General features: G+C 33.8%; 1 protein-coding gene across 1 annotated transcript; it reads left to right on the forward strand.

Moving 5' to 3' along the window:
- The first annotated feature begins 31 nt into the window (after nt 1-31).
- Nucleotides 32-23192, forward strand: LOC126821285 (PHD finger protein 14). The gene is made up of 23 exons (XM_050549686.2): nt 32-182; nt 4807-4929; nt 6059-6309; nt 7116-7192; nt 7440-7495; nt 7856-7956; nt 8478-8533; nt 8944-9055; nt 9385-9479; nt 9905-9953; nt 12015-12155; nt 12539-12614; nt 13179-13273; nt 13855-13945; nt 14551-14657; nt 15372-15467; nt 16132-16226; nt 16697-16828; nt 17410-17548; nt 17761-17865; nt 19127-19266; nt 20717-20834; nt 21713-23192. Exons 1-23 carry the CDS (start codon nt 122-124, stop codon nt 21824-21826), a joined length of 2430 nt encoding a protein of 809 aa, XP_050405643.1. The 5' UTR covers nt 32-121; the 3' UTR covers nt 21827-23192.
- Nucleotides 23193-23422: the final 230 nt, after the last annotated feature.

The following is a 23422-nucleotide window of genomic DNA, read 5'->3' on the forward strand; positions in this document are numbered from 1 at the left end:
TTAGAGGATATTTCTGGGGCGATAACTCTGATTAAAAGATGGAAGACAAAAGCCAAAAAGAAAAATAATTTACGTAAAATTAAGTTAATATTCACTTTTTAGAATATATCTGACTTGAAAAATGGAGAATTTGTGCATAGAGGAAGTGGACCCAAGTGTCAGTTTTCTTTTTAAGGCCATGCGTAAGTTTTGTATTCTAGAAAAATAAATTCATCACATTCACACTGAATCTGATTGATCATTAGGCCTAATGACTAATAAAAAAGGCTAATATGTAAAGTAAATATTATTATGCCTAAATTGACACAATGTTTCAAATATTAGTAACTATTTAAATTCCAAGCACTGACCTATTGAACTCCTTGAAGGCGTGAAAAGAAATGTCTACCGTACTGCTTGTCAAAAATGGAATGCAATACCAAATTAAGGCTATAATTATCCAAGAAGTTAGATGTTACTCTTTGATATTCTGAGGACGTAACATCTAACATCCGAACGGTCAAAAACTCGTCGCAAAAGTTGATAACTAGTTTACTTCTTTCAGCGGACGGCAAAATTCATAATTTTCAGTTATCTGCACTGCTAACACATTAAACTTACATATCATATCCATCTATGTTCCGAAAAATATTTTTTGCTGTCTATTTTAAGAGATTTCACAAAAGTCTTCGCCTTCAACCATCAAAACACAGTGAAACAGGAAATGACCTACATTGGTGAAAGTTGAAATCTGGCATGGTGCATATTACGAACGGAATTCTTTAAACGAAACGAAATGATGAGACTATAATTTGAAGGCAATCATTTTAAATTTATTTTTAGTGATGGTCCGATTATCGGTTTCACTATTCAGTAGCCTAATTGGCCGATGAGTAGTCTATCAGAAGAAATTTTACCGATATTTGTTCAAAATGACTCGGCAGCCAATAAATCTTTTCATAAAATATTATTCAAATTGTGAACAAAGCATTCTCTCTAGTCTCTTACTTAAAATGGCACTCGGCCCTTTTATTTATTTGCCGTGTGTGTGATACAAGACTCAATGCTTTATTATAGATCTTTTCAACTCTATCGATAGAATAGCGGGAAAATGTCACGTGACATTAACAAGAGAGAAGCTATCAAAATCAAGCTGTCGCGATGAAACATTCTACGTACGCAGACAAATTGAAGGGTTTATATTGTAATGAACATTTAATAACATTTTGTAAATAATAATCTCAATCATACCGCCTATGCTAGAATTTACCCCGGCATAACGGCAAAACTGTTGTAAAAAGTAAAAGCTGAAGCAAACACGAACTGCCACGGTAATAAAAATAGCCCAAATTGCGCCGTTGTCCACGTGTACACATATCAAAAAGTTATGCCTTTTATATACATGTAGACGTATGAAATGCATAGGTAATAACTTTTCAATATATCATACAGTCGTTCAGGGGCGGATGGGCTTGGGATTAGGTCAATAATTGTCAGCTAATTTTTGTTACGGCATTTATAAATTTTTGGTGCCGTTGTAGAAGAATTCTCATTTCAAGCACTGGTCATGATGATCTAATTAGCATACTACTACTAATTAATCATGCAACAAATAATTATTAAGTTCTCAATAGACGTTGTGTATTTTCAACTACGTGTGAAGAGCGACCTAAATTTTATTCTTCAACAAACATCGTCTTCTATCCCGATATAAAACCTCTACAAAAACAGTACATATACGCAATCCATAAAAATATTGTACAAAAATGCATTTCGTTTCGCGTAAAACAGGGATCCTCAAATTTTAATGCGGAGGATATGACGTCAAAAAAAGGTCAAACTATCCCAACATGGCGACTGAAAGAAATGCTGGTGTATGTGATATTGAATAAACCTGTTTCACTGAACAACGTTTGTTTGTCAGTAAGTGTCATTGTTGTTCAGAGATGGATCACACAATAAGGTAGGACATGCATTTAGAATTTATCGACTGACGCCTTTCAGCTTGTGGCTATTTGATGCGCCAACAATTCAGTGGCTCATCGCTCCAAGAAAGAACGGCTTAAAGAACTTTGAGGTTACGTTTGAACGAAACCTCAAGGCACCCTGGAGTATTGAGGCTATAACTCCTTGAATTGAAGGTGTGAATAAAAAATGTCTACTAGTTGTCAAAAATGGAATGCAATACCGCCACCGGTACTGTAACATATTTCTCAACAATTATGGTATGTTGACAACTACATGTAGTGTCGTTCTAGTATTAATTTAGTAGTAGCACCAGTAGTAGGCCTAGTCTAAAGAGAAGCTGGGTTATCATGTCAAATTAAGTTAGCATAGATTGATCGTTTGATGTAACAAACTGAATGACCTTTTCAGTGAAGAACATTAGGCAGATAATATGATATGTACACGAAAACTTGACCCAATAAAAAATTAATGATATTTTCAAGTCTCTAATTATATACATGTACATGGTACTACATGTAGGTAGACATAAAATGGGCAAAACGAAACAGCCAAAACTTTTGGTCGAAATGTCTAACAATTTGCAGGTCAAAACAGCCAACTAAATATTTGTTATTTATTATTACCAATCACATAATAGTTATTTACATAGGACCTCCAAAACGTTTGGCTAAAATGAAAAGGACATCCATTATTGAACTTTAACATCAGGCGTAACATTCTGAAATACCCTCCATGTGGTGGCCTTAAAATCCACATATTAAATTCTGCCAAGCTTTGTTGAAGTCCAATTTTCCGCTCCTGGAAATTAGTTCAGGGCAAAGTGGCATCATCTGCATCTGGCGTCCAAAACTGTGCATAGAGATTTGGTAGATAGGCTTCTAAAAAAATTGAAAGTACCATAAAACCATTGTTTGGAAATAAAAAGAAATGGGGTATACATGTAATATCCTATTGGAAATTTTTTGATTTACCTAATAAAGATAACCAGCTAGTATGGTAGTTGAAAACATCAGATATCTTTTATCTTTCACATTAAAATAAAAAAAAATTAGTATTGATGTTCAGTTTTAGTCAGAAAACCCCCCAAAAACACATACTTATGGAAAACAGTTACTACATGTAGTTTATTTAAGGCGACTTTTCGAAGAGAAGTCTTTCAACATTTTCAAGCTAAGTATGTGTTTTTGTTTTAACTCAATCCAGTTACCAAATGCCATTTAAAGATTATTAGCTTTAGTCAGGTTACATGTACATTATCACTAACAGCTTAGAAGTGTGTTAAGTACTTAATTAACTAATCAATTGATTAGTTTGTACTGGGAATTTTAATTGATTGTACAGGTAATTGTAATGATTAGCTGAAACCACGTTCAAAATGAATTAGAGTACATTCATTGTATTTATTATTTTCATCAAATGATTAAGAATCAGTTATTATATTTTATCAAACAAAAATTAAATTTTTGTAAAATACATGTATATTGTTTTTGCAATATATTACCGGTAATGTTATATTTACTATTTTGAACAAAATACTTTATGGTAGTTTTTTTACCAAAATTAGTACCATATCCCATTATAAACACAAGAAATAAAATTAACATATCTAGGAAAGTACCTATCAATAGCTTTTGAATCGATAAACAAATTACTCAAAAATCTTAACAATATAAATTGACATCTTAAAAATATGCAATGTCTACTCTCCCATAAACAACAACCTCTTAAAATTTATATTGTAAATAATTTCACATTTGTATGTTTTGTATAATATTGTACTGTATTGTATCTGATGGGTTGTTAGCCCAAGGAATAAACAACTGTACTGAAATGGACTGGCAAAATGATTATAACTTTTAGGGATCACACCAGGCATTATAATATAATTACCGTAAGTTTGATTACTGTCTTAAGATTAAAGAAGCCAATATAAATCGCTATTCTTGAGCACCTAGAAACGGACACAAATGGGTTGCAACACATATGATATTTTATTATTGTATAAACTGATTTACATCAAACTTCTTCAAATATAATGTACTCAATTTGAGTTGGTACACAAGACATTATTTTTTAATGTAATTTTTCAGTCTTACTGGTGTTTTCCAAATTCGCAGTCTTCATTGGAATAGATCTAATCTGGGTGCTGGTTTCAGCCATAGGCGTACAGGGAAATTTTTGACTGTGGGGGTGGTAGTGGTTGGTTCCCCAAAAATGTAGTTAGGGTCTTAGTATGTACTATATCGCTTTTGTGATGAATAAGTTCTTAATTTCTAAATCATCAATAAAAGAGAACTAAATTTTATTTGCTTGTAATATACACAACTAAAAACAGTTGTTTATGTAACTGTAACTCGTGGCTTACTGTACTCCAAACAATAGAGGGTTCGAGTCTTAAGATTTCTATTTAATTGCCTAACTATAGACACTCTGAATTTAAGTTCGCTGTTGAATTGGACACATTCAAGAACACAATATTTTTTTATACAACTTTTACAAAGTAGAATTGTGTGACCAAATTTTCCCAGCATTTGGTGCCCAGCTCGTACGCCTATGGTTTCAGCCCAGTTCCCACTTGTCAGGTATAGCCCCTACAGGTCAGAAAAAGCATGATGCTTAGTAATTTGGTTGAATGGGACAAAAAACAAAGGTCTACCAGTGTACATGCTGGAGTGCTAGTAAAATAACAGCTGACCACTAGAATACGATTAAGAGTTAACACCACTGTCCAGGCAAAATTCTCCTCCTTAGCATTGCACCTTTTAACTATGTAAAAAAATAACCATATGTTAGTCTCACAATAACCAAAGTATTGTGTTGATGAGAATGTAACCTCTATTCCTCTCTTATCCTTTTCAGTTCAAAGAGATCCAAAGAAACGTCGTGTTAAACCTGTTCAGAAGCACATGATACAAGTTGATTTTGGTGGAGGAGATGATAGTGATGAAGATTCAGATTTTGACATGAAAAAACACAAAAAAGGTGAATTTTTAATGATATTTAATAGCAGGGATGAAAACCATGTTGCAATATAATGCAATATTTCTATTTATTGTTGTGGAATATATCCTTGGTGATAGTCTAATATGAAAATAGAGTAATATGCATTTTTTTAGTCCATGAAATATATATAGAAATGAACAAAAGGCATAGGAAACTGGAGGACACAGACAAAATCCATGAGGTTGGACAGGTGACCTTACTCCTTGTCAGACCTTATGATCTACATGTAATGCATATCGTTGGTGAAGTTGCAAAAGGTCGTATATTGGGTTTTTGATGAAAAATGATTTTTTGCATTTCTGATTTCCCCATGGTATGGCACATCTTTTTTATCTAATAATCGTATCTCTATTCCAATTGAATAATTTTTTATGATCATCAGAAAAAGCAACAAAAGATCGTATAAACTATATTAATTTCTAATTTTACGTGTCAAATTGTCGTAACTCGGTACACAAAAAAATGACAGTGGATTTCTTTAAATGGACTGCATGAGATTTTTTCCTGGTTTATACGTTGAACCGTAAAAGATCAAACTTGTATTTTTTATAGAAAAACAGTAACTAAGTTTTTAGTCTCTCCTGTAAAGTTAGGAAAAAAAGAGATACGACCTTTTGCAACTTCACCGACGATATGCGTTAACCATTCGACCATCTGTGCAGTCAAAAGAAGACAATCAAGAGTTTGGTTATTTTATTATTCAATCTAATTAAAACACAGACCCCATTTCGTTTCGTTTTTATAGTTAAAAATTTTGTTTTACTTGTCTTTGCTACACTGGGATCTGGAAGAGTTGTTATCATTGACGTGTTTTGAATGATGTGAGCTATTAGCCAAGAAACGGTCTGTTACGGGGAGCCTTAGGCGTGGTTTGCACGGAACTGTGGGTAGTCCACTAGTAACATCAATGCTGATTGGTTAATCAAATGTCTGACGTCATAGGGTCAAAAGCCGCTCATATGACCTCTGACGCGACCTATCGCTACAACCGGTCAGATCTTCATGTAGTGTAGGCCATTGAAAGTATAAAAAAAACGGAACGAAATATAGATCTGTATTTTAATCAGATTGTTTATTATTAGACATTTTACACTGGTTTCAATTATAGATAAAAGTGATAGTGATGATGAAGAAGATAGTGAAGAGAAAGCTAACCAAGAGAGTGATGACAGCTCAGGCTCAGAAAGTGACGATAACGATAGTTCAGGGGAAGAGAGCGATAATGGGAAGTCTCGTCTTAGTAATTTTTTAAACATGGATTTAGATAGTGCCGATGATGAAGACTATGTACCAAATCAGAAAAAGAAGAAATTACTTCCAGCAATTGCTCATACAGAAATTATTGAGGCTATAAATGAGGTATTGTGAAATTTCCAGCGATTAACCCATAAAGAAATTGTTGAGGCTATAAATGAGGTATTGTGAAATTTCCAGCGATTAACCCATAAAGAAATTGTTGAGGCTATAAATGAGGTATTGTGAAATTTCCAGCGATTAACCCATAAAGAAATTGTTGAGGCTATAAATGAGGTATTGTGAAATTTGAAACGGACAACCAACGGAGATAAACCACTATAATAAAATACAAGGGAATGTACTTTAATAGCCTTTTTGAGAAAAATACATTCCCAGTTATTTTAGTTTAAAGAATTTTATGTTATCATTCATCAAGATTTTTTTTTACCTGGATATTTTTCACAGCATTTGCCATACCCTTTTGAGAGCTTACAGTATTATTATTACTTCACTACACACCCTAGCAATTTATTATAATCAATCTGGTCTAAAATTGTCAACTCTTTTGATATTTTCAACCAATCACAGCTGAGTGGTCATTGTTGCTTTAATTCAAAGAGAAATTTCTGTTTAAAATAAGAAATCCCAATAATGCACAATACATGTACATGTAAAATTGACAATTTCATTAGATAATTTAATTAGTTCATGGCACATAGATGTTGTTGTGGGGGGGGGGGCATGGCTGAAATGTGGCTTGTGAAGGTAAAAAAATGTCACGAAATGAAATGAAGGTCTGTTCGTTGTTTAAGGGACTAAACAAAGATTCATCCCACCTAAGACACTTTCCAAAGCAATTGTGACTCCGCTGGGAAACCTTTTAAGTAAGCTTTCAATGTTGAAATTTTAAAGGAAGATTTTTATTTCAGGCACCAACTCCTCCACCGATGCTAGATAATCAGAATATTAAAATTGTAATCTGCTGTGTTTGTTTAACAGATGTTACGTGAGTATGATTTATAATTAAAGTTCCAAATTAGTGATGAATAAACCTTCTACTGATGTTGGTAGAAGGGTGGAAGAATCCCTATTTCAGTGCGAATAATTTATAATGTTAATAATCACAACTCTGCTTCTAAGGGAGAGTGTTCTGGTCAAATCTTATTCAAAGAAGATTTGTAGCTGTAAAGGGCAAATGGCAATGTCTGTGTATTGTTAGTTTCTTGATATATTTTATTTGTTGGTTATTTAAGGGGTGATGATGATGAGATTGTTGAATGTGATAATTGTGGAGCATCAGTCCATGAAGGTATAATATACTATATTACAATAAATCATATTTAATAACTAGTTTAAAACAAACAATAGGATTAAAGCAGTTCATGAAGGTATAATATACTATATTATACATATATTAAATCATGTATGTAACATGATATGGGTATATCTGATGTGTTCAAATGAGAGATTAGAGATATAGATGTTCCAATTTTAGTTACTTTCAAGGTCTTCAATAAACTCTGGTGTAAAATAAATTTCTCACTGATCAGTAGGTCAGTGATCCAATTTTTGATAATTAAATTAATCTTGATGGTTATTTTCAGTATGGTGTTGTGTATTATGTTTATAATCTTGATGAAAGTGATAATATTTTTGTAATGTTATTTAGGTTGTTATGGTATTAGTGATTTTCAGTCTACAACTAGTACCGATTCATCAGCCAGTACCGAACCATGGTTCTGTGATGCTTGTAAAGCTGGTGTTAAACCTGTAAGTCTTTCAATACTGTTAAAGCCAAACCAATTTAAATTTTAACCCACTCAATTATCGGTGCGATGTTTTAGTAATATTTCAAACCTTTAACATTCAGAATAAAGAGCTTTTTCTTTTTAAATTTGTTTTTTTCGTGAAGAAATAAGAAGCAAAATTTAAATATATGTTTCCGAAGCATATTTGGTGTGGCATAAGTAAGAGGGAGAGAGAAATGGAATTGAAAGTCCACACATTTCAGGACTAACATATGGTGCAATTTTATTTCATTAATTCACTTGCACATGGGGGAAACCAGAGGACCCAACGAAAACCCATAAGGTTGGACAGTTGACCCTACTCCTTGTCACATAGAAGCAGGGAGTGCATGGCCTAAGTAAGATAAACAGAAATTGACAATGACAAATATTGAGTAAAAGTTATAAATCATAGCATTATGACTCTATATTAATTGTTTGTTTTATATTTAATCAAGCACTCAAAGAAAGTAGTAATCATATATTTTTTATAATATTTTTTAGAGTTGTGAATTGTGTCCCAATTTTGGTGGAATTTTTAAAGAAACAGATACTGGAAAGTAAGTCTTTGTTTGTTTTTTGACCAAATGTTATAATTGTTCTTGAACCTTTTTCTCTTTTGCGTTAGTCATCATACTCCATTTAGACATAAACCACCAACAGGAATATAACTGTTGTTATATTATTGAAGAAGAAGTTTTACTTTCATCATCATATACTCCACTAAGTCTATGTCATACCCACATCTTGATAATAATAATAATAAATGTTCATTTCTTGAGCACCAAATCCATCCATAAACATGCTCAAAGCGTTTTTAAGAGCAATAAACTATATACATGTCTATACAAGATTGGTTACATTTATGTAAATCCTCATCAAATGAAATCTTGAATACACGCATACTGTTAAATGATGGGCAATTACTAAGGCACCTGTGACTCTTATATAATTGTTTTTTTTTTTTTAGGTGGGTCCATCTGGTATGTGCCCTGTATACACCTGGTGTAGCATTTGGTGATGTTGATAAACTAAGTCCTATAACTCTATTTGAGATGCCGTATGCCAGATGGGGTGCAAGGGTAAGCTATAAACAGGTTCTATTTTCAAATTTTACTCAAACAATTAAGCCGCCTCCCCCTGAATTGACTTAACATATTTAAACAAGTTTTGAACATTTTATGCAATGTTAATTAATTCACCAAGCAATTTACACTAACTTCATATCACAAACATTTCAAATATTCTTTCTAGATTATCAACTAATCTGACAGAGACAATTGTATAATATATATTATAGGAATATTAAGATAGAAATATATATTATAGGAATATTAAGATAGAAATATATATTATAGGAATATTGTAAGATATATATTATAGGAATATTGTATAGAAATATGTATTATAGGAATGTTCATTATGTGAAGATATAAGATTCAGTAGAACTGGTGTATGTATTAGTTGTGATGCTGGAATGTGTAGATCATATTTCCATGTCACTTGGTAAGTTAAAGTCACCTGGCGTACATTTTTCTATCTAATGTTTCTCATCTTAACCTACGTTAATATGTACTCAAATTGATTATTTAAAGTTTTATTAAGGAAAAAATATCAAACGAAGATAATCACCCAGCTGGCACTGCCATATCTAAATTGTCTGCATCCTGGCAGAATGTTTCAGAATTTTCAATTTATCATATCTTTGTAAATACTGAACAGAATTGAACCATTTTGGGACTGATACTACTTTTAGAGACCGAACCTCCTAAATATTGTAGTTTGCAAAGGATTCAAAAAGCTTCAAATGATGATTATTGTTTTAAATTTGATTAATTCACACATTTGTTTGTTTTGTTTGTGTGACTTAAATTTTCATTTTAAAATTGGATTGTTTTTCTGGTCTTTGTATTATATTTTTTGTATTACAGTGCTCAGAGAGAAGGTTTATTATCTGAAGCCTCACCAGAAGAAGTGATGGTAAGCAACTTGTTGTACTATTGTAGTATTTCTGTAATTGATTATTGATTGGAGCAAAAAACCTGCCTATAAAATATATATACTATTCAAAAAAAGTAGGGGATATTTGATTTTGGGGGCATAATACTAAAATATGCAAATGACTACGAAAAAAGTCACTATAGAACCTAACAGAAGAAACATTTCCAGTTACATGTGACGCCCAAACGCACCAATAGCTACAGCATGGAATGCAGGTGATGCTTGGGATCATCATGGGGGTCCAACCCAAGATTTGCACGACTCTGACTTTGAATGTTACAGTCATTGTGGCATTGAATTCCAGGGTGGAAACATCAGTTTAATTGTTTTAGTGACCAGAAAACAAATTTTGATATGCGTCGGCTTACCCAAAATGAAAGGTTACGTGCCCTTGGCATGCTACAGATCGGCACAACACAGGCGGTTGTGGCGCGGACGATGAATGTTTCTCAGTCTGTCATAAGCAGGCTATGGCCCAGATACCGTGATACACAATCTGTACAGGACAGACCACGCTCAGGTCGACCAAGGGCGACAACTCAAGCCCAGGATCGATTTATCCGTACCTTGGCCTTGAGAAATCGTGTCATCACAGCAAATCAGATCAGCGCTCGTCTTCAAACAGACACTGGCGTGAGAGTGAGTGGCCAGACGATTCGGAATCGACTGCATAGGGGTCACCTTCGCGCCCGACGTCCTCGCGTGATCCCTTGTTTGAGAGATCATCACATTCAGGCAAGACGTCGTTGGTGTAGGGATCGTCAACACTGGGATAATCGACGCTGGAGCAATGTGATGTTTTCAGATGAGTCAAGGTTCACTGTTGATTTTTTGGACAGACGTAGGAGGGTGTGGCGTCGTCGAAACGAGCGCTTCCAAGACGTTAACGTCATCAGACATGATCGATTTGGGGGTGGTTCTGTTATGGTGTGGGGAGGCATCACTTTTGCTGGAAGAACGGCTTTACATGTTGTTGCAGGGCGTGTTACAGGCCAGTACTACCGGGACAACATCTTGGCAGTCCATGTTGTGCCGTTCGCACGACGTCATGGCCGCCGTTTCATCTTCCAGGATGACAACGCAAGATGTCACAGGGCCAGGATCGTTACAGGTTACCTCCAACAACAGAACATCACCACATTACCTTGGCCAGCACTGAGTCCCGACCTCTCCCCCATCGAGCATGTCTGGGACATGCTTGGACAGAGGTTACGTCAACGTCAACAACGTCCTGCCAATGTCCAAGAACTTGCTGCTGCGTTGCAACAGGAATGGGACAATCTGGACCAAAATGACCTTAGACGTCTCATTAGGAGTATGCCACGTCGGATCAATGCTTGTTTGGCAAACAGAGGAGAATTTACCCGTTACTGACTTGGTTGTGATGCTGTGGTAACTTTGCTGTTTGACCCCGGGTATCATTTTACCCTTATAATGGTCAGTCTGTGCCTTACTTAGTCTAACGATCATTTGGAATAAATCGATGAATGTGAACTTCATTTCATTTTGTCATTTGTTTCTTCGTCAGTTTCATTAGGTGACTTTAATAACACTTAAAAATCAAATATCCCCTACTTTTTTTGAATAGTATAGTTGAAAAATTGTGAAATATTGAGATATACTTGATGTACCACAAGCAGGGCCAGATTAATGAATTGGCTTTAGTTATCTATTTACAAAAGAGTGCAATTGATATACTGTCTATATATATATATGTATATATTGTAGTAAGCCTACTACAGCAAAAAGAAACACTGTACTGTGTACCAGGGGTGGTGGGTGGTTAAAAATGTCCTAGATTCAAAAGGCATTACTGACTTTCTGGTGGCCTGATAGTACCTGTAGCCCAGGAATCTACAAATTCTAAATCTGGCTCTGATCAAAAGTATTATGATTATGTACATATTGTATTGTATCCTAATGAATATTCTTTTTCTTAATGTGTTTGATTCATCTTCAATAAAACAAAACAACGCCGGTATACAAAAATAAAGATATTTTATATTCATTATAACATGACTTTCTTTTTTTTTAATATAGGATATTGCTGATCCATTTTATGCCTATTGTAAACTTCATGCTGATAAAAATACTTCTAGAGCTAAACGTAGAAACTGGCTGGCCATTCAATCTAGAGTTAGAAAATTGAAAGAAAAATCTATAGATGACGAAAAGGAAAAGGTACGTAGATTTGTTTGAAAGGATAAAATTACATTTAATTGATGTACATATTGTATATCATTTGTCCGTCTTCATTAGCTGGGTTGGTGCAGAAAAGTAGGATGTTAACATTTTGTTTTATTTCTTATAATTTAAAATATTCAATAGAGAAAATGGTGTTATTGAGGCAAAAATGATGTCTGATAAATGTACAGTACAACATCCCAGATATCAAAGTAATTATAACTCCATAGGGATACAGATGGATATTTGTGGAACAAAAATAACCTCTCAGAGCTGTTTACACAGAGTGAATAGAATACTTTTAAAATCTAACCAGAAACTTAAATGTACGCCTTATTTCAATATATATGTTTAAGAATTTGCGGTACTTTGTTTTGTAGACAAGATTTGAACGAAAGTTAAAAAGACACTGTGAAAAGTATACCATAGCCAGACAAAAACGACCACCATCATGGGGTATGTATATATATATGTAATTTATACATATGTTAAATTTAGATTTCATTAGCCTAGTTGGTGCAGAGCAGTATACCTTAACCCCATTTTATTCATTCATACATTTAAAATAGATATGCATCTTGATATATTTTCATTAGTTATAAGTTTTGTATTTTATGTACACTGTTCTTATTTAATGGTTTGGCTCACTAACTTGGAGGTCTCATGTTCGATCTCTGTGTTGACTGAGAAAGTTAATTGGGATTTTCTGGTGTCGTCGAGGACGAAAAACCGAGGTCAGGTGTACACATTGCTTGCACTTAAAAAGAACCCTTGACAGTTAGAATTGGATATAAGAGTAGGCCATATTGCCGCTGTCCAGGCAAAATTTCCCTCATAGCAAACTGTATGGTCAGGGAGTCGTAAACTTCATTTCCCCCCTCTCCCCTCCTTCACTACTTTCTTAATAAAGTTCTCCTCTTGCTAGCCTTAATTAATTACAATTAAAACTTATTCTTATTCCCCTTCGTTTGTTAATGGTTCTTGTTAAATTCAGTATAACATTATACATGTGTATTTCAGTACCTACACAGAAGATGGTGAGATATCTGTCTTCCAGTCCATCTGCAGTACGAAATATGTTGAGAAAAGCAGAATTAATGGGAGTTATAACACATGTATGTTCATTTATTTTATATTCTTTTTTCAAACATTGAGATAATTCTTATTTCTTATTGAGCTATATGGGAGATGGGTGGCTGAATGGTTAACGTGTGTGCTTTGCAACACAAGGTCTGTCATTGAGTCAAGTGGCGTGGTTTCAATTCTCCGCTTATATGTCACAAGGAGTAGGGTCGCTTGTCCAACCTTGTGGGTGATACTAAGACCCCTTCGCACAAGCGATTTATTGAAATAATGATGGAACTGTGAGTCCCTGAATGACCTTTTTTGTGTTGAGTGGACGTTAATAAACCCTATTTCTCTCTCTCTCTGCCTCTATTGAGCTATAAGTATATATGTATATACCTTCTTAATATAAATATTTTGTCCCTCTTGCAGTCAGGTTGTAATAAATAATACAGTCCAACCGACCGACAAAAAATAAAACAAACAGTTCATATATATGTGACACAAGTTACAACTTTTAGCTTAAAGACTAACTATTACCCAGGTTGATGCCCATGGATGTAATCCCATGGAAGATCAGAAGGCCCTGATAAATGTATTATGATTTAGATTTATGATTGTTCTATTAAAGGTCCAGGCAGCGCCTAATCAGAAACAGGAAACTAGAAAGAAATGGCACACAGCTCCAGCACTCTCTACAGAATTCATATCACATTATTTAGGTAGATATTGATTGAATTAAAACTACTTGGACGCAACTTGACGAAAATTGAGGGTGAGGGGTCAAATGGTTAGCACATGCTTGCTGTATCATACGGTCTGTCATTGAGTCAACTGGCGTGGTTTTGATTCCCCGATTGTACCTGACAAAGAGTAGGGTCGTCTGTCCAACCTCGTGGGTTTTCTCCGGGTACTCCAGTTTCGTCCCACTGCTAAAGACCCCTACAAGTAAGCGAATTATTGAAATAAAATTGAACCATGTGTTAGTCCTGAAATGTGTTGAGTGGATGTTAAACCCCATCTCTCTCTCTCTCTCTCTCTCTCTCTCTCTCTCTCCCTCTCTCTCTCTGTGACGAAAATTAATGGTAGACTGACTCAAGGAGAAGGGCCACCTGTTAAACCTTATGGGTTTTCTCTGGGTTACCAGTTTCCTCCAACAGCTAAAGACTCACTACAAGCAAGCAAACTATCGAAATAAAATTAAACCATATGTTTAGTCATGAAATGAGCTAGTTTGTGTTAAGTGGATTTTAAAACCCATTTCTCTAAATATTTTTCCAAGTAAACAAATTCAAGTAAGCTTCAAACCTATTATATTATTTTTCAGAGCGTAATGTTAGAATTGACAATATGAAAAATAATCAGAAGGAATTATTGAAACAGAATACCAAACTTCACGAACAGGAGAAAATTTTACGACTAAAATATGATCAGGTAAATAAATCAACGATTAGTTTCAGTTCATTCCATGTCTTCTTGACCATTTCAGTCATTTTGTTATGGCTTGTCCATTTGTCTCAATTACTGAAGTCCATAAATCTTTTAAGTTTTATTTCATCGGGATTTTCTGGTGTACTTCCTCCTTGTCAGTGTTGCAGAACAGAGGGCCTGGCAAGGGACAACATATAGTCGTTCGGATGGGCCAAAAAAACGAGGACCCGTATACAAATTGGCATGCACGTAAAAGATCCCTTGGCAGTTGGAATTCATTATAAGAGTAGGCTGTAGTGTCGTTCATCGGGATTTTCTGGCACGGTTCCCCCTTGTCAGTGGGGCAGGACAGAGGGCCTGGCATGACGTGTGCTCGTCTTCATAAGCCCAGTCAGAGCAGAACAGTAGGACGTTAAACTTCATTTCATTTTTAAATTTTTTCAACTTTTTCTGAAATAAAATATGTACGTTTTTGGACTAAAGATCTGTTGAGGAAAAAAAAGGTTGTATGGCCCTGGTTTATTAGCCATGTTGTTAAAACGTACTTCTGCTGGGCTATTTGTATTGGTCATAAAACTGGAATATTTATTTTACTCCCATATATAAAGTTACTCACTGCTACAGCAAAATTTGTTACTAAAGTACAGGTTTGTTTTGTAGTTATTGTTATTGAATTGTTATTTGGTTTTCTTATTGAAATATTTATTTGTTTTGTAGTTATCTTACAGTTGTGAACAGTTGAAAGAATCTAATAATAAATTACGTACAGAGGGTGAAGATATATGGCATAAACTAATGGATATTGGTGGAAAGGTAAAATCTATTACAAGTTTCTACTGTACTTTATACAATGTTCTGAGGATTCTTTATTGATATAATTATAATGCTGTCCTTAAAATGATGCTAGTTTTAATATGTGCACAGAATCAACCATGTTGAGAATAAATGTGACCATGGAGGACTCAGACCAGGCTTATAGACATGAATCCTACCAAACATATGTCCATTTTGATCATTTATATGGAAATTTCTTAAGCATACCTTATGCAAAAGCTAAATCTGCCTATTGCAGTTCTTTCTTTAGTCCTGAAATTTTATCTAAATTATTAATTAGACATTAATTAACTTATCCAGACCATAATCAACTCTGATGTCATCGCTAATTTGCAATACTTACTGGATTTCAATACATTTGGTGATGGATGATATAACATCAAAATGGATAATAGAAACTTTGTTTTTTATTGTACAGACTTTAGTAATGATGATTGAGGCTAGGCTTAAATTCTATCACTAATATCTCGGTTCAGAGTGGAGCAATTGGACTGAAATTCTTAGCATATTCTCTTTACGTTATCTATTTTTTAACTTTATTTAAATGATCATGTACTCATGCACCCTTGGGCAGCAAGATTAGACATTCTTGTACACTTAGATATACCAAGAATAAATAAAATCATCTATCTATACATTTCAGAATATTAAGTTACCCGATTTGTTTCGACCAAAGAAAACATTTAAATCACCAACTAAAAAAGAAATGCCCAAATCACCACCAGCAATCATTCACCAGTAAGTAAACATATCATCAAAACTATTTTTTTTCAAATTACAATGAGATTGACATGGGGTTTCACATCGTACTGTTCTTCTCCATGTGGGCTAATAAAGACTAGCATGTGTCAAACAGTGTGCTATGTGGGAAATGATTCTCAGACAGCTTTTAAATTCCAACTGTCAAGGGGTCTTTTACGTGCATGTGTACACAGGACCTTGTTTTTTTTCGTCCCACACAAATGACTAGACACTGTTCCTTGCTAAGTCCTTCGTCCTGTGTACCACTAACAAGGGGAAACCACGCTGGAAATTCTTTGGGGAACTTCTCAGCCAAGAATGGGATTGAATCCAGGACCTCATCATTAGTCACTGAGCTAATATGGCTAACATTTAGTCTTTCAGTTTGTGATGCAACTAGAAAGTCTGGATATGGCTTCACAATATTAATTTACTGATTATTACAATTTATTTATTTATTTTATCAGATGTGGTATATGCAAGAAAACGACCAGCCAACATCAACTGGCCAAATGTGATTTGTGTAAATTATTTTATCATCTTGGTTGTCTAGATCCTCCATTGTCAAGAATGCCGAAAAAAACAAAACTTATGGGATGGTATGTGTTATATTCTATTGAGAATTTTGATCTTACCAAGAAAATAATATATTCTCTAGACCATCAGATGCTTTTAATTTTCAACGGATTAAAACACAATTGCAAGTTAATAATTTAATTAAAATATGGATAATTGAGACTTTGTTTATTATCGTAATAACGATAAGCAATGACAATCGAGTCTACACTGCTCTTCAAACGGCAATCACTCCGCTCAGAGTGAAGTAATTTGACTGAATTTAACATATTCCCTTTTCATTATCTATTTTTTAACTGTTATAAGGATAACTTTCAGCTCTTTATCTAAATCTTACATAATGCATCTTTAATTTTGAACAATATGATATATACAGTATAATGACCTAATTATCAAAGATCTAAGCCCTGACCTACTGTTAAACTCACTAAATACACTACAGAAGGAATACGATGTGAAAGTGAAAATATGCAAAAATTCAAATACAGTGAAGACAAATAATTAAAATAAAATTATAACTGAAAAAAACAAAGCAGAATAGTAGCTGTGGTTTTATCAAATTAGAAAATTATGAACTTAAGTGCATTAATCTACATGTTTACAGGCAATGTTCAGAATGTGATAAAACGTCAAGTGAAGAAGAAGAAGTCACAGAACAAGATGTTGATGGTCCACGTAGATTACGAGAAACAATCAAAGAACCTTTAAAATTTCAATTTATGGAAATGTACGACTATAAAAAGGTGTGCTATCAATCATATATATTTAGTTCAGTAATATTTCTAAACATTGTGGATTTTTATCTTATATATTAAATATAGATTCAAAATAGAATCAAATTGTTACTTTTGGTGTACATCAACCAAGATTTAATATTTGTAAGCTATATTTATAGCCCTGGTCCCAGCAGATTTCCCTTTTTCAAACAAATATTTATTTTATTATATATTTTTAGAAGGAGAAGAAGAAATCAAAAGGATTAAAGAAGAAGAAGCCAAAGAAAGCGTCAGAAGTCAGTATTAGTTTACAAGATACTGATATAACTCCATCAGTATCATTGGTTAGTAATTTATCTTATTGTACAGACAGATTACTATAACTAGGTGTTGTGTAGTTGTACCGTTTTAGTGGGAGTTTCAGGGGGTTGGATGGCCGAATGGTTAGCATGTGTGCGCTGTATCATAATGTCTGTCATTGAGTTAACTGGCATGGTTTGGATTCCCCTGTTGTACGTGACAAGGAGTAGGGTCGCCTGTCCAACCTCGTGTGTTTTCTCTGGGTTTTCTGGTTTCCCTCTACTGCTAACGACCGCTACGCGCAAGCCAATTATTCAAATAAAATTGAACAATATGTTAGTTCTGAAATGACCTAGTTTGTGTCGAGTGGACGTTAAACCCCATTACTCTCTCTCTCTCTCTCTCTCTTAGTGATAGTTTCTGTATTTATTGTTTAGTTTCAAACTATTGCTGGGATATTGTTAAAATTTGTTAAGTATCATCGAAAAATATTGGGATCCTATTGTCGTATAGTTTAAAATTGCCCATCTAAATTAGATAATGAGGGTCGGGTTTACAACTGTTTACTTTCTTGAGCGGTATGATCATTTAGTAATTCATGTTATCGTATACAGACAGATCACTATTACTATTGTTGGTTTACTACATGAACATACTGATAATACACCATCAATATCAGATGCAGAAAAGTATCATTTACATCAGTATCATTCAGTGATTAGTATTTTATCTTGTTGGTAAAAAGATTCACAATATTATCCAATATCATTAATACTAGATATCAATGATTACATTTGGTTTTATTTTTGATTTTCTACTTTTTGTGACATATTTTCTTTAAAATTGGAGTTCAAGAGAGAGAAAAATGAGGTTTAACGTCTAATCAACTCAAATTATGTTATTTTAAGATTAGCATATGTTTTTTTTTATTTGAATAGTTTACTTGCGCGTAGGGTCTTTAGCAGTGGGAGGAAACCGGAGGACCCAGAGAAAACCCACGAGGATGGACAGACGACCCTACTCATTGTGATGTACAAGCAGCCAATCGAAACCACGCTATTTGAGTCAATGATGCAATGCACACGTGTTAACCATTCATTCACCCAACCCCCACCCCCACCCCCCTTTGGAGTTCAAACGATGGTTACTAATCACATTGTCTGTAATGATACATAGGTTTTATTTTATGGGAAATTACTTGGGAATTATGGCAAGATATGAATAATACTCTTACTCACCATAACACTCTTACTATAACACGCTGAAAAATAAGCCCAGAAAAGAGTTACTTTGCTGTTATTGTAGATAAAGAAAGCTACTAAAGAAGTGGTGGCAGTTGTTCCTAGACCAAAGAAAGTTAATATAATAAAGAAGAAAGAAATAACAGAAGAAATAGTTGAATGTGTTGTCTGTAGTCAACCTGGTGAAACCAGTAATACTGTTAGGTACGTTTTATTAACTTGTCAAATAACACACTATTTATGGATAACAATTACTATAGTTTATTTTACTGCAACATTTCAACAAGCATATAATGCGTCTTGATAAAGACTTGTGAAATCTTGTTGAAACGTCGCAGTGAAATAAACCATAGTAATTGTTGTTCATAAATAGTGTGTTATTTGATTATGTTCCAATTACTAAATGCCATTCAAAGAATTTATTAACTTGTGTTGAATTACTATAGTACAGCTTCCATATACAAAGGTGAATCAAACTCCATTCTCAGCATTCATGAACTAGTAATTTTTTGTTTTTTCACATCTGAATGACTGGCGGGCTTAGTGTACTAATTGACTATATACAACAATACAGATAGCTTAGTGTGCTGGTTGATTAAAGCCTAGGATATAATTGACTGAGTGTGGAAATTTACAATATCAGTCACAGTAAGTGCTGGATAATAATTTCTGTTTTTTACATCTGATTGACTGGCAAGCTTAGTGTGCTAGTTGACTAAAACCAACAATACAAATAACTTAGTGTGCTTGTTGAGTACATCCAACAATAGAAATAGCTTGGTGTGCTAAATGACTAAATCCAACAATACAATTAGCTTAGTGTGCTATTTGATTACAGCCTAAAATACAGAAGCTTAGTGTGGAAATCTGCAACATAAGTAGCCACAGTAAATGTGGGGTATGAATAAAAATGTTCTTTAAATGTATTAAAGTAGACCTATTAAAATACAACTTTATATCATAGTAATGTTGGGTATTAATAAAATGGTTTGTTAAATATATTAAATCTAATAAATTACAACTTGTTGATATGAGAGTAACGCTGGGTATTGCGACTGTAGTCATTGTGTGTAATCTAGTGTATCACATACGATTTGAATTGAGATGTACATTCAGGTCACAAATTTAACAGGAACAAATCAACTTAAAGACTGAATATTTGTACCACACCAAAACAATAATTTGGTGACAGTCTTATGAACAGGGGTGGCCGAATGGTTAGCACGTGTGTGCTGTAACATAAGGTCTGTCATTGAGTCAACTGGCGTGGTTTTGATTCCCGGTTGTACGTGTCACGGAGTAGGGTTGCCTGTTCAACCTCGTGGGTTTTCTCCGGGTCCTCTGGTTTCCTCCCACTGATAAAGACCCCTATGCGCAAGCAAATTATTGAAATAAAATTGAACCATGTGTTAGTCCCAAAATCACCAAGTTTGTGTTGAGTGGATGTTAAACCCCATTTCTCTCTCCCTCTCTTATGAACAGCTTAGATGACCGCTTCTAATGGGGTTATGTTTCATTGCATAGCACCCAGGTTTTAATATTGACATCATCTACATATTTGGAATAAGCAGTCCGAATTTACAGAGACAGTAAATATTAAAAGTTTTGAAATGTTGATTTTAAGAGATTTTAAAATGATTATTTTATCTTACAGATGTGATGAATGTCAACTGTGTTATCATTTTACATGTTTAAATCCACCTGTTAAAAAATCTCCTAAACGTAGAGGTTACAGTTGGCATTGTGAAGCTTGTGATCCTACAGATGATTCTGTAAGTACTAACTAAAACTGTGGCATTGTCAGAATTTCTTGGGGAGACATTCACAGATCTTTCATTAGGTCTTAACATTGTCACTAATTTGTTTACATGTTCTTCCTTTTTCTCTTAATTAATGTCCCAAAATTTCTAGAAATTAACCTTTTGAACACAAGTACACAGATTTCTTCATACTTGGTAAACTCATTAACAACTCATATAAGTGTAATGTTTATTAATGGATCATCCAAGTCTTTACAATTAGATGTTGGTCGAACTGAGTCTGTCTGAAGAGATGTACATGTACAAGATAAGTGGACCTGAGGTCACATGTTAAACAGATTAATTACCACCCAAGTAACTCATTATACTATGAGTAATAATATACTATCCGAGTAACTCATTATACTATAAGTGACAATATACATATTATTATGACAGTATTAATTGTAAATTTATGATTGAAGGATGATTCAGGTATCTTTTGAATTCTTCTCTGATTATATTCAGGTGATTTTAGTGCAATACAAATTCTGTATTTTAGTAATAATACACCATGCAGGGGTGCTACGGTCTATTCTTATTTACAATTCCAACTGTTAAGGGTTCTTTTGCTTGCATGCCAATGTGTTCATGTGACCTTGGTTTTTGTCCCACCCAAACAACTAGACATTGTTCCTTGCCCCCCTCTATCCTTCCCCACTGACAAGGGGAAACCACTCCCGAAAAATGCTGTGGAACTTTCTCAGCCAACATCAGGAGCGAACCAGCGACTTACTAACTTACTGAGCCATCACAGCTCCACTCTTTTTTTTGAAATTCTGTAGAAATTTATTTTCCATTACTCAGTTATCACAAGCCTTTATCTTGATTCCTTATAAATTGTATTGTAGGATTCCATGGGTGCTATAGAAGAAGATGAAGATAGCAAACTATCAGCTGTACCACTAGAGGGTAGTGTCAACAGTAGTGATGATGATGTCATATTTATAGAACAAGTGGACTGAAAATATGAAGCTTGAGGTTTAATATAAAACAACAACCTAAAATCAAACTGCATTTTTAAAACTAATGTGATGCTAACAAATTGGTTGGCACAGATACCAAACATGCTGGAAAATGTTTGACTTTTACACTGTTCCAATAATAGAATGTGGACCCTAAATAAAGATGGCCAAATGGTTAGCACATGCTCGTTGTATCATAAGGTCTGTCATTGAGTCATCTAGCTCTTTAAATAAGAATCCAAACTACATGTATAGACTATTTATTGTTTATTATTTACTTCCTGAATAATCCGACTTTTTAACACAAGTTCATAGTTAACTACTGTGCAATGGTTATAGTGCATGAGTCTAGTAACACAAGTTCATAGTTAAAAACTATGCAAGGTTTATACGATGCGTCTGGTAACACAATTTCATTGTTAACTAATGTGTAAAGTTCATAGTTAACTAGTGTAAAGTTCACAGTTAACTAATATTTAAAGTTAGTTAACAACTATGAAATGTTTATAGTGCATGAGTCTGGTAACTCAAGAGCTAACCACTAAGTTGACTTGAAAATGTTTTATGGTATAAATATATAGATATATACTGGTGTCACGGTTTTACTTACTAGCCGGTTTATATTGGTGTTTATCTAGCTATAAAAAAGAACCATCTTATGCACAAACACTAATGTTTGTTTGGTCTGTATATACCAGATGTGACTGGCCGCAAATATGCCCAACTGGACATCAAGATATGGTGAATTAAGTTCCCAAATACAATACAGTATTCAATAGACCAAATATAGCTGTAATGATAATAAGTATTGATAGAGAAATAAATATATACCTGGTAAATAAATAAGAAATACAACACTATATCAAAGATTTAATCAAAAAATAATCTATATAGTGTTACATGGGAGACATGTAAAATAAGTGAAGCAACAGGATATATCAATTCTTGGTTGTCAAAGAATAGGTTTCATATGAAAATGGGGACCTAAATTAGGCATTTCCATTAGAGTCTCATGAACAAGGATACAAGCCAAACCTGGTAGGAGTCATATAAGTGTTTGTATATGCATGTTTATTAAGAATTCATCTCTGTTTTTTAAATCTTTAATATTTTGAAACGATTTAGTTACTGTATGCTGGGCATTGCATAATTTGTTAGTTTTTGAAACAGCAAGAGTCTTATTATATTGTATTTCATTGATAGATACCTATTTATTGTGGATCTCTTATATTTATAGTGTGGATTTAATTACATCGGAAATGTTCAACTATACCGATTTATTTTGTACATCTTAAATATATATGTTGATTTAATTATATCTGAGTGTTTTGATTGATATGATAGGATTAAAACAGCATTTTACTTACTCAAGGCATTTTTATTATTTTTGATTATGGTAACGTTAAATCTGAATCTGTATGTATGTAATAGAAGCTTTAATGAATTCATTGACTGGAGAAAGCTTAGTATAAGAAAATTAATAATATTTGAGATGTAAATTTTCCCTATTCCATTATCATTCATTGTTATAATACCATTGCCTGTTTTATCAGACATAAATCATTGTCATATTTACTGTTTGTTTTGTCTTTGTTT

The sequence above is a fragment of the Patella vulgata genome, chromosome 5 (genome assembly GCF_932274485.2).
Source record: "Patella vulgata chromosome 5, xgPatVulg1.2, whole genome shotgun sequence".
Taxonomy (NCBI): Eukaryota; Metazoa; Mollusca; class Gastropoda; family Patellidae; genus Patella; species Patella vulgata.